Source organism: Falco biarmicus, chromosome 4 (genome assembly GCF_023638135.1).
Source record: "Falco biarmicus isolate bFalBia1 chromosome 4, bFalBia1.pri, whole genome shotgun sequence".
Lineage (NCBI taxonomy): Eukaryota > Metazoa > Chordata > Aves > Falconiformes > Falconidae > Falco > Falco biarmicus.
This window is the reverse complement of record NC_079291.1, coordinates 7,247,533-7,266,123: the sequence shown is the minus strand read 5'-3', so window position 1 is coordinate 7,266,123 and position 18,591 is coordinate 7,247,533. Positions and strand designations below refer to the sequence as shown.

The 18,591-nt window shown below is 36.4% G+C and overlaps 1 protein-coding gene across 2 annotated transcripts in view; it reads left to right on the top strand.

The window, feature by feature from the left end:
- The window catches only part of ZNF385D (zinc finger protein 385D), a 442,255-nt gene that overhangs the window by 335,702 nt on the left and 87,962 nt on the right, over positions 1-18,591 (top strand). For both annotated transcript variants that reach the window (XM_056338160.1, XM_056338161.1), the window contains one exon: positions 5,085-5,195. In XM_056338160.1, the coding sequence (XP_056194135.1) occupies positions 5,085-5,195 (111 nt within the window). The remainder of the gene's footprint in view (positions 1-5,084; positions 5,196-18,591) is intronic.

Below are 18,591 nucleotides of genomic sequence, written 5' to 3'. Positions count from 1 at the left end.
TGAATGAAAGGAGCCCCTGCTGAGTTATCTTTATTTCTTGTCAATTTTATAATTAAGATGTTCACATAAGTCTCAACTCATATGTGGAAATATTAATACCTTGCCTGCAAGTATAATATTACAGTGTGCTTGTAAGACTTAATTTTCGTATTTACAATTTAATGTTTGTAGAAATGCAGACCTACCATAAGAAACTGTACTCAGATTATCATTCCTTTTAATGTTCTTTTCATTGAAACATTGACTTGTGTTAACATATGGGTTTTAAGATGTTCTGAGAGCTGTTGGTAGCTGTGTCACTAAATTCACTTACCTATTTGAGTAATAGAGGTCAGTTTTTTGGTGGGTAATTTTTTTGTAAATTACCACTAAAATGGTCTACAGCAATTTTTTTTTCCTAAGAGCTTCAATGACCTGATATGTTTTTCTGTTCACTTAGTATAGGACCATGGTGATCTGAGTCAATTCTTTGCAGCTAAATTCTTTGGCCTTGAGGTAAAAATACTTTTTTACTTATTTGATTTTTAGACCTGCCGTATGTTCTGAACAGACTCTGGGCATCCACATTACCTTCATGCTTGATCTGGATGCTTTTATTTATAGGCCTTAGTGCAATTCCATTAGTTTACTGCCAACTTCAGGCATTTGAAATGCTCAAGTCTTGCCCCTTGGTTTTAATACACAATTAAAAAATAAAATAAAAATTGCTCCCTTTGGTTTATGGCCTTTTGTGAGTTGAGTCTTTATGGATCAAACTTGCTTGCTTTCCTTTGCTATCAGTTTGTCATTTTTAAGTTAGGCATACTCTTATGCCTCTGGGATAAGAAATCACATAAAAAGGACTAATAAAATTTATGTATATTAAAAAATTGTTGAAATTCAGGAAGAGGTATGTGTTTAAATTTCAGTTTCAGCATAAAAAATACTGACAAAAAAATAATGAACACCACTTAGTAATTATTTGTGGAAATTATGTAAAAATTACATTTCCAAAGGATCAAATTTCTCTGTAGGTAGAATTTACCAGCATAGGTTCTGCCTTCTGCAGGTATTAAATGAAATTTAATGAGATGGATATTTGGCTACAGAAGGCCTTCAAGGATGACAGCTGTGGTGATTCTGGAAAATTTGCCCATGAAGTTAGGATAACATGGGATCTCCTGGGTCAACTTCTTGGTGATTTTGTGGTAGATGTTTCATCCAGAAAAGTTCATAGAACAGCCACGCCTTTCACCTGCAGTGTGCAAAATAAAGAGCTCTTTCATGCTTTACATAGGTAAGCACAAGAACAAAGGAAAACGTGGGTAAGGTCATTGATCTGACAAGGATGAATTTGAAACAAGCAAGCAAAACCAAATGGGAGGGGTAAGGTCAAAACTGAGAAAATGCACTAAGGGGCCAACTTCTGCTATGCCCTTGGTTTAAGCCTGGGTTTTGCTGAAGTATGGTAAGCTCCTAAAGATCTTGGGATGGGAAAACAGTGTTTGATCAAAGAAAGTAATTAATATCATGTTGCCACAAATTTCAGCGTGAATAATTAAAACTTAGATGATATTATTGCCGTGCATTTTAGGTATTGAAAACAAAAATTAACTGAATGAAATATAAAACCTTTCATATTTATCTTCATTGCCCAAACCAACGACTACCTCGTGGTTTGCAGTGAACTTTGAGCAATGTGCTATCCCTGGGCTGACCACAAGGGAAGATGTGACCACAGCCTGCATGACATATTAAGATGTACCTAGTTCTGGATAGTAGAAAAGCAAAAGGTAGTGAGCAAGTCAAACAGAGGGCAGCTCACCCTCTTTGTGTTGTAACTTACAGTGAATACATTGGCGAGAGGAAGTAAAGGGACATCTTGCGAACCTTGCTCTCCTGCACAGCTTTGACAGCTGAATCATAATCTTTCATGTGAATTGCAAAACTCTCTGTCCTTCACTGTAAATGGGATTAAATTAACTCAGTTGCATCAAAGAAAAAAAATAAAACCTCAGTGATTGTAGTATAGCACTACTAATGTGTAAAAAGTAGATCTTACAAAAGTTTATCGTGGTAACTTTTATTTTGAAAGCAAATACCACTTACATAAGTGGAAATAAAATTTCTATGTGTAATTAGTAACGTTCAGTGTGCCTAGGAGTGCTTGGAGATTCTGTTAAGTATCTCACCACTTGCTGATTTTCTCAGCTACATGATATTGTTTCCCTCTTTATACCTCCCTGCAATCCTTGCTTTCTATTTTCTAGCAATCAGCTGCCTCTCTTTGTTCCTCTGACTCTCAGCAGGGCTCCTCTCTCTTTTCCAGTATCTCTGAGATCTGAGTGCTTATCAGAGTGCACCTAGGTATCCTGTTACCTCTCAAATTTCCGGCATAAAACTTCTGGAGGCTTATCTGGTGCTTTTGGATATTTATTTGAAATCTATGGATTGGTGGTGTTTCCCAAATGAGATCTCAAGAAAAAAAATTATAATGTCAAAATACAACTCCAGCATTCTGCCCCAACTTTATTAGAATCTGGGGCTAAGTTATGAAATCTAGTTCTGCTTTGCAGTATCAAAGAGAAGTTGGCAGACAAGGGATTCTTACTTTGAAGCAGCTTTTCTTAATCAACTTGGAGGCTATCCAGAATGCTTCTTTATTTAGAGCCACAAACACAAATCATCCAGTTCACAATAAGGCCATGTAGCTATGTATCTAGAAGTCTGCGTCTTTGGAAAGGGAAAGGAAGTGTGCAGATGGATTTCTGTATCAACAGATAAACAAGAGAAAATCTGTGGAGCGATTAGGAATGAAACTCCACATTTTTCCATGAGACCAGAATAAAATTGAATACAAAATAGACCAACTACTCTACACATTCATGTCTTTCTCAATTCTGAAGAATTGTGTCATTCTAAATATATGAGCATTATTTCCCTCAGAAATCCAACGCCATTTGGAGCTAGAATTCTTACTGTGAAAATGGATAAATCCAGCCAAAAAATTAGTTGTTCCATCTTATGAACCATGGTGGTACCTTTCACATAACCCTTAGAGAGCTTCTTTGTTGGCTTTCTTATCTTATGGCCCCTGTGAGAGAATGCAAAAGTGTTTTAACATGTTAACACTGAAGACTAACGGTACCTCACAACTCCAGTTAATGTGAAGGCAAACAGATTGGATCAAAGAATGCACAATTTCTTGTTACTATGTGCTGATTTACTCCTGTGCCTGAGCTTGAAGTTGCCCCAAGTATTTTAGACCTGCAGTGGCAAAAGGAACAGGGCTAGGCTAGGCTAAACTTCTCCAAACTTCAACAGCAGTGAAATAGTGTTAGTTAAGACCAAGTCATGCTTTAGTGTTGAAAATCGCAGGATACAGGTCTGTTGGTTCTGCTGGCATAAGAAGTCACCTCTTGGGTGGTGGAGCAGTTGAGAAAAGAAGAGCTGTTAATGTCTATTTACTTTCCTGTGTGGTGGTATTCTTTGTGGTCTATACAATGTTATTTTTGGACTGTGGGCTTTTTCAAGATCATATTACTGAGTAAAATGAGTGCCGCTAGCGCATGGTTTGATCACTGCAGAAAGTCTTACACAGCATGCTGTAGTGTTTCAGAGCTTAATATACTCTGACCTTAGCCATCAGTGTTATTTTGTGGTTATGTTACGGTGGCATCCCTAGTTTCTAGGTGGGATTGGTGTTCTTTTATGCTGGTGGTTGCACAAATGTATGATGTATTTCACTTTCACATCAAATTGAAGAGGATGCTCAAACTGAGCATTCCTTCCAAATCTTTCTATAAAGCTCTGCCATTTTCCTTGTTCCTTGTTTTTTACCAATCTGAATTTCTTTTCAATAGGGATTAGCTTAATGACCTGTTTCATATCTGACAATGAACAGCTGTCAGTTGATGCAAAATTTCTGCAGTGACCTGTTCTGGATTTGCTGCAATAGAGACCATGACTGTCTACCATTTCAGTTTCCCTGAATAATTGATTACTCTAAGGGAAAGCTCTGATTCTTTATTTATCAAATAACCCTTTGCTAACAGACTAGAAGAAAGTGAATCATGGGGACATGAGCATAGAATTTTATTTTTTTTTTCTCAAGACACGTGCAAATTATGCTGTGTGAACACTGGTTATAAACACAGGACAATTAGTTGTACCTGCATCATCAAAATCCATGAAGTTTTAAGAATACAATTTAAAGATAAAAACTGTCAGTGGCTTTACCAAGTTGCTGTAAAGCTGTTACTAGATTTTAAAAATAGCTGACAAATGTTTCCTGTGAAAAAGAAATGAAAATAATTTTGACTGATGAATTCGGGGAAGGTGATTTCAATCCTTCACCTAAAAAAGCTACCTCTTAGGTAGCTTCTGTGAAATGCTCTGCCAAAATGGTATATTTTTTTTTTATGGGACCCTGACTTGCAGACACTGAAAGATCAGTGTTCTAGTAGAGGTTACTTCAGAATAATGCTTTTAATGGAAGTCAAAATTTATCCTTAAAGTAGGGTTTATTCAAAATTGTTTCTTCTAAATGGCTGTGAAAATAATCTTTGGAGGATTTGGGGTTTTCATATGTTGTGTAGAGGTTGTTTTAGGGAAAAGATTCATTTACTGATTCCTGGGAAATTATGTTTTTCATAATACGGAGCTATTGTGTGTTATTCTGGAATTAATTGTATTTCACGTTTCCATTGATCCTTTTCATAGTAGTTTTATTTAAAATATTCTTGTTTCATTTTGTGACCTAGATTTTCTATGATATAAAAAAAATAATAATTGGTGTTTTGATGGGTAAACTTGTTCAGCATTTACGGGTTTTAACTTTTTTTCAGTGAGGGGAGATCGGTGTATATAGAGTTGAACTAAGGATATGTATTTCAAGATAACTAATGACACTTTTCTTTGTTCCTTTCTGTATTACCTCTTTAGAAACCTGCATGAAGAAGAAATACTAATTTTCAAAGAAAAATAATAGTTTTCTGTTATATGGGGTATGGTATGGCATGATGCAGAATCTGTTTTGAGACTATCGATGACATAGCATACAATGGAACAGCAAAAGCTTTTATTTTTTGTTTCTGTCTTTACAGATGGATCCAATTCAAAAAGCTGTAATAAATCATACATTTGGGGTTCCTCTTCCTCATCGAAGAAAGCAAATCATATCATGCAACATTTGCCAGCTGAGATTTAATTCTGATGTAAGTTGATTATTTTGTATCAGATTAGAAATATGTACTTATCTTCTAGGATGTGCCATAATTTGCATACATTTAACCTAAATGAAACATTGTGATTTTAGTTTGTGGCTTAGCAGATGAAAAGGCTGTAGGATGCTTCAAATAAACACAATTATTTAGTAGTGTTTATACACCCGGCCAGATATTCCCTGTGGATATATCCCTGCAAGCTCATCAGCTTCAGTTGTGCTGCACAGAGTGTAAATAGGAAAATGGACTGATCCATTACTGCTAATAAGGCTGAAATATTTGCTGGGTCCTAATTTTTCTACCAGTCCTGGTTATGTTTGCCTTCCTTTTCAGCCTGTAAATGTTAGAAGTTATTCAGATATACTCAGAGTCCTTGTGGGTCTAGCTTCCTTTTTCTACCTTTACAACAATATCTCTGTCTAGCCAGAATTGTATTTCAGTGCTCCTGTCCTGCCAGTACAAGGTTTAAAAAAAAAAAAAAAAAAGCCCTCGTGATTTTTTTGTCAATTGGATCCTGCCTTACATCCTCTCACCCTTCCAGCAATGAAGTAGAGCAAGCTGAACTGGATATAGTCTGTAATATACAGAGGAAACCCTTCCCCCATAATTACCCAAGGAAGCTGTTCTGTGGTGCTCCTTGCCAAAGAATACCTGTTCTGTTGCAGAAAAACCTCTTAGAATTTAACTCCTTTATTTCCTTCTGCTATTTCCTTCTGTATATTTTCTTCTGCTATTCTAGTCTTTCCAGGAAGTTTCTTGACATGGGCATCACTGGTGGAAATTTACATTCCCCTGCCAAATGTCTTTCATTTGCTACCTGTTTTACTAATTTAAATATGAAAGTTACTTCTGTCAGAAAAAAAAAAATAAAAATCAGAGTGAGGTCTAACAAAAAAACATCCATGAAATTCCTGTCTCATGCTAGTTATATGAAGAATAAAATAATTCTTGTGTGCTGCTGCTTCTTTGTAGGTAGCTATTTATGTACAATTTGTACATAAAAATTTAAATTGAAACTTGAAGCTTTCTTTTTAGGATTGGCTGCCTAATGGTGAAAATAATGCAATTCTCTTCATTTCCATCAGCTTTTTATCCCTTAGAAATAATTTTTAACAAGATCTCAGTCACAATTTCCAAACCAGTCATCATCATGTACTTACTTTCACTGATAACTTGAGGTTTTCTAGTTCATGGACAGAATGGACAGCTTCCTTTTATAACATCGACATCATTCTCAAACAGTGGTGCAAGGAAGGGTAATATATTCTCTGGAGCAATCTTTTCCCTCACAGATAAAAATAGGAGAGTCAAATAAGGCTCTTCCAAATTAGACTCTAGCCAGATACTAGAATTAGGACTGTGGATACTGAACCATTCATAGGGAGGAGATGATGGAGACTTCTGAGCCATAGCAATTGCACTAAGTGTGCAGCCCAACTCATCACTCATAATTTTAAGCTTTGTCTTAGGAAAAAGCATGTCATACTGACTGAATCATACACAGTATGTAGCTGCAAAAGATATCAAACACTTTGGTGTTACATACCAAAGTGAAACACCTCCTTTCAAAGAGGGTATACCATTTGTTAATCTGCTGAAAGATCCAGATGAAAGAGAGGATGAACACATCGTTAAAATGACTTAGTCATTAGCAGATACACAACTCTGATAGATACATGGAATGGAACATTTTCCAGCTAACAGGAGCTAGGCATTTTCTGGAATAAAATATTTGAATTAAAAATTCTTCTACACAGAAGCAAACAAGGTATCAGTGGACAGTTCTTACTCAAAGGACTGATAAGCTCCCATAGTGTTCCTTTTCTGCTGCTCCTAGAAAGGATTCCAAAGAAGAGAGGGGGAAGAAGCAGTGGCCATTTTCAGTCATCTACAGTGTCAAAAAAAACTGGTTTCAGAAGAAATCTATTTAGACTGCTCACAGCAAACTCTTGGAAGAAAAGCTGTTAAGCAGATGTTTAGTTGTCCCTTCACACCTTCAAGTGATAGAATCTTGAACTCCATTTTGCCAACACTGTTCTGCAGAAGGCTGCTTTAATGCTCCCCTCTCTCAAAGTAGATCAGTATCATTGACGTTATGCTATAGGGAGACCTTCTTGCTGAGTATATTTCACTTTCCACTTTCAATATTTACCTAATTTTTAAAGGAATCCCGATGTTGCTGATTGATGGAGAGATTGCAATCCAAAAGCTGCCCATTGATTAACCTGTGACAATATCTCTTCCCCTTTTCCCTGCCACACAGAAGAGATTTGCAGATATCTTTATGATCATCTCTTCTCAGTCCAGTGCTTATGTTTATTAATGCTTGTGCTGGTTTTGGCTGGGGTAGAGGTAATTTTCTTCATAGCAGCTAGTATGAGGCTATGTTTTGGATTTGTGCTGGAAACAGTATTGTGTGTCCAAAGAAGGGCAAGAAAGCTAGTGAAGGGTCTAGAGCACAAGTCCTATGAGGAGCAGCTGAGGGAACTGGTGTTGTTTAACCTGGACAAAGGAAGGTTCAGGCGAGACCTTATCACTGTCTACAACTACCTGCAAGGAGGTTGTAGAGAGCTGCGTTAGTCTCTTCTCCCATGTAATAACCGATAGGACAAGAGGAAAAGGTCTCAAGTTGTTCCAAGGAGGGTTTAGATTGGATATTAGGAAAAAATTCGTAACCAAAGGGGTGGTCAAGCATTGGAACAGGCTGCCCGGGGAAGTGGTTGAGTCACCATCTCAGAGCTGACCCTAACTGACCCAAGGGGTGTTCCATACCATGTGGCATCAAGCTCAGCATATAAAGCTGGAGGAAGAAGCAGAAAGGGGGGGGATGTTCAGAGTATGGTGTTCTGTCTTCCCAAGTAACCATTACACGACAGAGCCCTGCTTTCCTGAAGATGGCTGAACACCTGTCTGCTGATGGGAAGAAGTGAATAAATTCATTGTTTTGTTTTACTTGCATGAGGCGGCTTTTGCTTTGCCTATCAAATTGTCTTTATCTCAACCCATGAGTTTTCTCGCATCTACTCTTCTGTTTCTCCCACCCCGCCGAGGGGGAGTGAGTGAATGGCTGTGTGGGGCTTAGCTGCCTGCTGGGTTAAACCACGACACTGCTGAAAAACAGAGTGCTCTGCTGAGGCTTTTCAAGAAATAATAAGTAGTCAGAGCTCCACCGCAGTTTAGAAATGCTTTTCTGCAATGTGATGGGAATAGGCAGAGCTAAGTTCCTCCATTGCTTGGGTAATTCTGAATGTTCACCAGTTTTTGAAGCAAAACTGTGCTAAATGAAAGATTTAATGTGGAGACTTAAAGGAAAGACTTCTTTGAAGAAATTCTAAGAGCTATTAGCTATCATTTTTTGATAACTCTACTATATGAATGGCAAGCACACACGTAATTTTTTTCTCTTGTTATTATGAAAAAGTTTTAATTTACTGAATATTCCTACCTTTCATTTTCATCATATTTTGTTGAACATGATTTAAAACCATAGCAACAATAAATAGCTTTTCTGTTCATAAACTTAGGGCTTTGTGGCTGTTCTACCAATACATCTTTATTTTTAGATGCTGGAGATAGGATTTATCAGAGAGTAATGAATAGAAATTCCATTTACCTACTGCACGACAGTATTATGAAAATGTTTACAATAAAACTGGTCTGTGAGATTTTTCATTTGTGCAGAGAATACAGAATTTTGTCCCCTTTGATACAGATTTCTTTCAGAGCTGAAGAGCTGCTTTTCTGGTTACATGGTATCAAAATTACATTTCAAAGAAAAATGAGAAAAGGCAGTACAATAGTCTAAAATCGTTTAGCTTCTTTCTAAAGGAGTTATCTATAAATCTTCATGACAGCTGTGTGTTCAGTATTTCTTTTTAAAATAAATCTTCTCATACAAGGGAAAGGAGGAATGAGCAAGTAACCAAGGCCTCTCCATGCTGAGAAAAAACATTAAAACAGCAGAGGTAGGTTCTGGGGAGTCTGTTTCAAGCAGTGATTTTTTAAATATATTTTTTTTTCTGCATTGAGAGACTTCTCTATATAACATTTACATTCACATTGTGCATCCAATCCAGGGCAAAACTTTTTAAGTATGTGCTTAGCTGCAAGTGTATGTGTTGCCATTTAGATTTTGACAGCTGCTGAGAACTGTTGCACCAGTTCAGAAGAACTGTTAAATCCATGCTTTGTAGTAAATAGTAAACATCTGCTAAAAGCATCCTGTAAAGTGAAGTCCAGCTGACTTCAGTAGGACAACTCATGTGCCTACAGGTAGTTGTAGGAGTAAATTTTCTGCAAACATGAGGTTCACTTGAAAAAAACCCAACTAAACCCAAACCCACCCAACAAAAACTGCAAATAACCCCCACGACTTAGAAGAAAAGAGCTTACTATTTTTTTCCTCATTTTTTGATCATCTGTCTTTACTCTTTGATCTTTGTTTGCCCACATTTCTAATTTGATCCAGGTAGTAACTGTCTGTTAACAAGGTCAGTTCTTGCAAAGGGATTCTTTCTTTCTTTTCCCTCTCATTTAATGCAGATGGCGGAGTGATAATCTACCTTGCCTTTAGAGAAAAGGTTGGGCAGCATTTTTATGTACTCACAGGACCTGAATTCCATTATGATACACTGTAAAAATATTTCCAAATGTTAGCCAGAAATTACTGTTTGACTTAAATCACAACAGTAATAATATTCTCCTGAAAATCATGAGCAGTGTGCTTATCATGGGGTCCTTATTTGTTGATTTTATTTTTTTTACCTTGTTTTTCTCCATCTCTTATAAAGCAAAGGTACCGCTGAATCAATATATAGTTGAACTATATGGAATTGTTAGGATTCAAAAATTGCTGTTCTGGTAGAAGAATACTAAAGGAATTTTTTGAGGGTAAGGTTGCAATATGGCTTCATAGTATTTTACTATGGTTCTAACTTTCATGGGGAAAAAAGCAGAACCAGAGGACGTTTATCCTCTTTTAGGTTATACTTGGGATCTAGAACAAATGATTAAAGTATCAATTTGCGAGCACCTAAGGGATAATAAGGTGATAACAAATAGCCAACATGAATTTGTCGAGAATAAATCATGTCAAACCAATCTAATTTTCTCCTTTGACAGAGTAATTGGTCTAATGGATAACAGGGAATAAATAGATGTGATATATTTTGGCTTTAATAAGGGTTGGTACAGTCCTGACAGTCTTGTAAAACAAACAGGGGAATACGGTCCAGGTGAAATTGTTAAAACTTGGTTCCGTGACAGATTGAAAACTGTACTGAGGGTAGTTGCTGATGGTTTCCTGTCAAAACAAAAGAGCACTACTAGTCAGGATCTGCAGGAACCTGTTCTGTGCTTGCTGCTACTCTACATTTTCATTAGCAATGTGTCTGACAGAGCAGAGAGTGCATATATCAGGTTTGTGGATGACACCTAGATGGAGGGTGGCAGGCGCTTAATGCAAGATGGCAAGTTCAGGATTGCAGTCCAAAATTATCTTCACCAGTTGGAGAAAATACTCTGGAATTTCGACAACTGCAATAAATAAAAGCACAAACTGTTGTGCTTAGACTGGAAAAATTAAATGCACAAGTAGTAAAATGAGAAACATCTGGCTTAATGGGCAAAAAGGAATTGTAGTGAATCATAGTCCAAATGTACATTAACAATTGCTAATGGGGGGAAAAAAAAAAAAAATCACCCAACTAATCCTATGATTTTTTTTCGCCCCAAGAGCATAACATTTATCAGTAGACAGGTAAGTATTTCCACAGTACTTGAAACTGGCAGTGCCTCAGGTGAAGAACTTTTTACACCAGTGGTCATCACACTTTAACAATTAGTTAAACTAACAAATTAGTTGCAGAATTTAGGAGACATTCGCTAGTATGACTAGGTAAGAAGAAATTTCACTCAGCTAGGGAAAATAGAAAGATGGTTGTGCCAGCCATCAAGCACATTTATCTGTTATCTCAAGGCAATTTTAATTTTGGTCTTTCCAGACCAATGTGTCTGTGTTCTGTGAAGTCATCAGCCTGATTCTTTAAGGAGATTTTCTTGTGCAGACGTTTACAGATGCTCAACATCCCCTTAAAGCCAGTGTTACTCTATGAAGATATAGTGTTAATTGCAGCACTTGTACCTCATCAAGAATAAAACTTCCAGAATTAATTTTAAATATAGATACACACAAATTGGGTTTAGGTATATAATTTATATAGTTACATAACTCCACATATATATGTGTGTGTATGTATATATACACATATGCTACTTCTTTCTAATAATGCACCATCTTTCCTGTACTATGGAGTTCAGCATAGGGAGAAACAAATGTTGATTGCAGTTGTGGAATTGTACATGCCGTTCGAGATCAGAATGTGAGTCAGAATGAAAGTACATTCACAGGTTGACAGTTTTCCAGAGATACAGTTTTATAGTATTCACTGGGAAAAGCAGCAAGTAATCACAGAAAGTGATTAGTACAGAAATTTCCATGGGATATCTGGCATCTGTATGAGCACATTATGGAAACCCTAAAGAATTGCTAACAGAATTATTCAAGATATGTGATTTTTTGCATTCCAAAAGTTTTATAGTACAGAATATTTTGCACTTACATTGCATACATGAAAAATTGGAAAACAGCCTAGTATTTTTCTTAGATATTCAGTGGAGTCTTTTTTTACAGGCCTAGCCTGCACATTTTAGAAGTGTTACCTCCACTTTCCTAAACCACGGTTTTAAAGGCTGCAGTACAAATTGCAGTCATGTTCTGTGCAGGTCTGGTCTTTCTCATACTAGAAAATTCAAACTTTTTTTTTTTTTTTTTACTGTATTGTGGTTTTTCACCTTCTATGCAGTACTTTTATGTATTGTACAACCTAGAAGCAGAAATCATTCCTATCTGACACAGCATCGTTTTTTGCTTCAGAGTACTTTTGGAGATGTTGAACTGAGTCCCCAGACTGATAGCTGAAGGAGGTGGATATTTCCTTGTCACTTAAGCATTGCTTACAAACTAAATATTTGGGATGATTCTCAGTAACTGCTGTAGGTGGTCTCTTCGTGATCTACGAAAACTCTTCGCTAATCCTTGTACTTATCTACTCTCTTGTAATGAAAGGAACCTATTCTGTCTAGAAAGCCTGTAGTGTTGCAGAACATGGACCAGCCCAGAGGTATAAGGCTCACAGAGGCACTGCCTGAGGACAAGGCGGCAGTAGGAAAGGACAGCTTTAAGTTATTGAACTTTTAGAAAGCATGCTCTTTAATGTTAGCTGGTTACTCAGCCTGATGAGGATGGGGAGAGATGGAGTGCCTTGCTGTTGTACTGCAAGACTTACACTTTCCTCTCAAAATTCACTGCCCAGCCACATTCAGCAGTGACAGCTGAAGAGAGAGTGTCTAAATTAAGCACTGGAACAGGCTGCCCAGGGAAGCAGTTGGGTCACAATCTCTGGAGGTATTTAAAAGATGTGCAGACATGGCTTTTAGGTGCAGGATTTAGTGGTGGATTTAGCATTAGGTTAACAGTTGGACTCGATGATCTTAAGGGTCTTTTCCAACCTAAATGATTCTATTCTATAAATCCAGGAGAAAGCAAAGCCTAGTGCTTCCAGCTACTTGGTCCCTGCACAAGCAAAGGTTATGGAGAAATGTCTAATATCTATATCGGCTGAACATCAGACTCAGTATAGGAACATAATCCTAGACAGATTAAAACATTCAGCTGATCAGCAGCTCTTGCTGTATTAGAACTTAAAGATTATGTAAAATTTAGACTTTTAAAATTCACTTTTGTCAACTCTTGCTTCCTGCCTCTGCTCATCCTACCAGCTTATTTCATTTTCAAAGCACTCACTTTTATTGATAAAACAAGTCAATTGTGCAGAAGGTTTGATATCTCTTGAAAATTACTTGAGTTTGCTAGAAATGATCTGTGAATAGGCAATGGCTCTCTCTGATAGTCCTGTTTATAACTTGCAAAAGATTAATGACCAGTATTCTGACTTTGCAATATGGAGACAAATTGGTTTAAAAGGTTTCTGCTTCTGGCACCGAAGTGAATGGTTGCAGTATGTTTGCCCTTTTGGGGCCAGCTTTAACTTCTGCTTGGGTGTAGATGATCTCAGAACTGCAAAGAGCAGAAGGAGAGGAAGGCAGAGGTGAGATCAGTTAATAAGAGGGAAAGTCTGAAATAAAAGCAACATCCTTCCTGCATTTGAACACATCCATGCTTGTTACTGTCAAAAATTCTCCCTCTATCAGACATTATTAAAGTAGAATATAACAAAGTACCAGAAAACATGATACTGGGGGTAGGAAGCAGACCTAAATGGTCTCATAGGCCCTAGATTTTCTAAAATCTGATTTCAGTGCTTAATGTGGATTATCTGTCACTCACTCACATGACTTCCAGGCAAATTACATATTTATTTCCAGTGGTTTGAATGAGTTGGGTCCTGAAGTTGCATTCTTTGGTTTACAATGGTGTCAGAAAATGTGCCTGGAGGAGAGTGGAAGAACATAAGAATGAAATTCAAATGCTAAAGTTGGGCAGGTAGTGGCTAACTGGAGTTTGTTTGAAGTCTTTGGCTGGAATTGTGGAAATGAAGAAACTGCTTGGTATTTTTGAACTGTATGTTGAAAAATACCATTTTATACACAAGGGAATTGGTATAGACAGGGGGAGATATAGACAGTATAAAAGGTTTAGACAGTGTAAAAGGGGGGGAAAGAAATCTTTCTTCCAATTCTTTCATGATCCATTCATGGAAAAGACAGCCCGTTTCAATGGCAAGGAGAGAAGCTTCTGCTTTATCGCTTCTTATCACAGGCTTATTTGTAATTGAGGCATTTTTTCCTGTCAGCTTCCTCAGTCAACATGAGAAGTGTATCAGTCAAGTCTAATAAACAATTGAAACTTATTAATTGAAAATCAATAACTTTGATGGGTATTCTTTACAGAAACTACTTTCCATAAGCGAGTCATAACCTGAAAGGAAAGATAAAATGTAAACTCTGCTGCACAGTCTGCATCTAGCTCTGGTTTGTTATAACCTCTTCCTTAGAAATTTATTTTTAAAATTAAAAATTTATACAGTAGAGAATCTGAGATTCTGAATTATTAATAATAGGTGAAGATAAACTTCACCATAAAAAAGGCAAACTATTGTCTGCTTTCAGTCACAAATCAGTGACTGGCTCACTTTCTTAGGCATTGTTAAGGCTGTAAAGAAGAACGAGGAGAAGAGGAATAGGCAAGGCTACATGTCAAAGTCTGGTCCACAGAAAGAGCACATAGTAAAGAAAATGTATGGTTTTGTGTAATGTAGAAAGATCTCCATCAAAATGAGTTAAATTATGTAAATTGTATTTTTGCTCAAAAAAAGTATCCTAATTTATTCTAAGAATGCATGAAAAGTAATGTTGCTCTTGTACTTGGCTTTGGTTGATTATACTTTGTTCCAACAGCCATAAAACTTTTCAAATAATCTTACAATAACTCTGGACGGACACACACACACACACAGAGCCCCTTTCTCTTTTTGGTCAGTAAAATTGCACCCCCTGGGGTACCTGTGATGTATTCTTCTTCACTGTATCTGTGCAGCTACCTCTTGTAGCAAATACAATATTTCCTTTTATGAGAATTACTATTAAACATAACTGCCCATGATGTAAACAAATTGCACTTCAGAACCTCCAGGCCTGACTTTTGCAGTCCCTTGGTTCTTTTATCACTCCTCTCATATCTTTTACAGTCTCTGGAGATATTGCTATGCTGTGTACTTACATCACAGCTAACAGCTGGTAGTCTGATGCTCTGAAGGAGTGGAACTGCAACCTAATATCTGCTTTTAAAAGCTTTATATTGGAATAAAAAAGCACACATTTGATCTATACCTTTGAGGGTGTATTGCCCCACTCATGCATTTTTATTTTTTTTTTTTTTAATCTCATCTGAAAATGAAGTCTTTAAAGGTTTAAAATGGCCAAAGGGGACTGACTTCATTTCAGGAAAGAATACAATATGGCACTTACACTGAACTCCCCCATGGACTTTAAAATCTTGATTATGAATTCAAAACAGGTATTCAAACCGAGGCAATGCTTTACTGGCATACCATACAGGTACTTTCATATATTTGTTTCATGAATTGATCTCAAACTGTGATTTTAAAAATGCAAGGGCTCGTGCTGTTTAGAGTTTATATAGGTCTCATTGTGTCATGGTAGAATAACTGTAGATACAGATATGTACTAAATGCACTGAATTCATTTATGTTAGCTCTTTTTGGATGGTCATAAATGTTTCTTTTTATTCTTTAGAAAGGAGATTTTAGAAGGTAGTCTCTGAACAGGTTTTATCCTTTCCCCAGTGTAGCCTATTTTTTCTGTATCAGTGGACTTGTCATGATAATCAACTTTTTTGTCCCGACCATCAATCACTCCTGATTACAGCTGGGGAGTAGTTCTGTTCTGTTGATCAGCCCATCAGTGCACATAATGTTACACCTGGAGACAAGTGAAAATCATCCCTTGATGGGAGAATCACTTGCCTTCAAGTCTTTTGTCTGAAGTATTTTAATTTACATTTAGAGTCCTGTTGCAGTTGTCAGTGCTTGCTTTGATTTTATTATTTCTTCGACAAAAATAATAAGTTCAGTTGATCTTTCCCTACATGATTAGAAGAATGCTTTTTTTATTTCAAGTAGCGTCTTATGTTGTAACTTTTCCACTTCATTGTACAAATATTGTGATAATTATCACTATATAAATTAAAATTTAAACGATTATGTGATACTTCACTAGAAGAAACTTAGTATATGCTAGACCAGAATTTTTGCAAAAGCTGTTTTGTTGGCTTTTAATCAAGTACTTGGCATGGTTAATATTTATCTTTAGTATTCAATTTGTATGAAGTGGCTGTGTAGCAAACTTCATAGCAATGAAATAATTAAAAATTAAAGGCATCTTTCCTTTCTTTAAGGGAAATATGGCTTATTTGGTGAACACTACTGAATTACACACTTCTGAAAATAGGTGCATTCTATGTATCTAAAGCCAAGCATTTTTCCTTCCTTGTAATAAAGACGTTTTTCAGTTGTCACAAGAATGATGAAACTTCAGCTTGAGTAAATACTTTATATTTTTTTAGTAACTTAGATATGACTTTTAATTAGCTATAGAATAACCAGATGTAGTTTAATTGTACCATTTTTCCCTCCCACAGTCACTTTTTTCTTTTAAGTATTTTTTTAAATTATTTTGTTACAAGTTTATCCTTTCACAATTTAAAAACGCCCACAACATCTAAGAAGACTGTAAACTTGATACTTCAAGGGCTACAGGATGAATTGTAAATGAAGAAGAAAGTAAAATATGAGAGTATGGGATAATAAAGATTTGATTAGCAACCGTGTTTTTACATGAAAGGTTTAATTAGCAGTAGCTCATTTTCCTATTCCTACTGGCCATTTTCAGGACAGCGATATATTGCTTTTTTGCAGTGAGTCATGCCACCAAATAGAAGGTATTATGTTTTCATTAGATGCAGACACTTCAGCATTATTATCTCTCACCTCAGTCTACACAGCAATACAAAACATGTCCAAATGTCATAATTTAATAGGCCAGTGATATATACAGTAATTTCAAAACTATGGGCTGTTTTAGATGCTTTGTTTTGTTTCTTTTAAAACTGATGGTAAAGGCACTAAATTGCAAATCAAATAATCACTCAAACAGGCTCACTTGTTATGTTCTGTCTGCTTGAATACCTTGTTTGCCAAGTACAGAATTTCATCACTTGTATAGAAGTTGGTCTTCCAAAGTGACAACCTGTTTATTTTTATGTTTTAGTAGTTAATGTGAGTATATTGCATAATTTTTATTTTACAGGGCACATCAATCTGCATTACCTTTCCAAAGACTATTACTTATTGTAATGACATACCAGAAAATTTTCTTTTGTTATTAAATAGAGATATTTGATAGTTTTTCACTAATACAATTGTAGTCAAATAGCCTACCACAAGGTGCCTGTCATTGCTTCTCAATTATTCTCTAACATGATTTTCATACCAGAAACTTATATGGTACTAAACAGTTAAGATAAAGTCAATTTCTAAGGTAAACGTATTCTAAGAAGCAGCTTAGTGTCTGAAGATGTCAGAAAACAGAGGGTATACGGGAATAATTAATACCTTGGACACTGGAGGAATGAAGAACTTTGCCGCATTTAACAGTATTTTATTCTATATAATTCCCAGTGGGTAAGAATTTTTTTTCTAAAATTATTTTGCATGACTAATTTGTGTCTCTTTAGTGCTTGAAAAGACTGTAAGAATGAAACTTCCTTCACGGAAGAGCTAAGAAAATGTACATCATGTAGTTACAGAATGGAAGAATTTTTAATAAAATGCACTAAAAATGGTGCAGCAGCATTTTGACTGTTCTTCTAGAGTCTAAGCCCCATGTCCCAATGGATGAGACAGGCATTACTGATGAGGCAAGCCAACGGAACATGAGATGCAGTAAAAGCCTGCAATCTTTCTGGGCTTATTAGCTTGTCCTGTGCTAATTTAGTGCTGTTGGAGGTGGTGCTGCCACTGAAACAATTGGCAAGAAATAAGGAAAGAATAGATATTCAGGAGAAGAAAGGAGCAGATGCAATGATATTCAGCAGCAGGGATCACAAGGAGTTAGGACTGCAGTGAGAAAAAAAAAAAGCTTCTAGTACAGACTTTTGGCTAAAATAGATTGGGTTGTATTAAGTGTCAACACTTAGTCTTTCCTCTCTTGTAGGCTTGATTGCGTATGCCCAAGCAGGGGTTCAGTAGTTAAAGCATGTTTCAACCCAAGGCACAAGTTCTATCATCCTTCCAAGAAGGTTCTCATTTTTTATTATATATAGAAGGAATTGTAAAAGAAGATTAATTCCTATGTAGTGGAAGATGTACGTTTCACACTTCAGAGAAGTTTCTTAAAACATTGTCTAGACTAATAAGATGAGAAAGATTAGTCACATCATGAGAGAAAACCAGTGCAAAGTTTTCACAGGTGTGTGTGACCATGTCTTGCTGTTTAGAGGTGGAAAAGAAGTATAATTTCTGGTGGTGGGAAGCTGAATTTTGAGTGAATTTTACAGGTGCTGCCCGGCTTTTGAATTGCCAACACTGGCAGCCTAATGATCAGAAACAAAATTCCTTGTTGAAGAGAATGTTGCCTAAACTATGAAAGGAAGTTCTGAATTGGTTTATTCTCTCTCCAAGTCCCATAGAAAATGAGTGAAATTAATGGATGGCAAATTGATCTTTTCAAAAAGTTAGCACTAAGAAAACGCATTTGCTCTGATGACTCTTATTAATTGGGTTTTTGT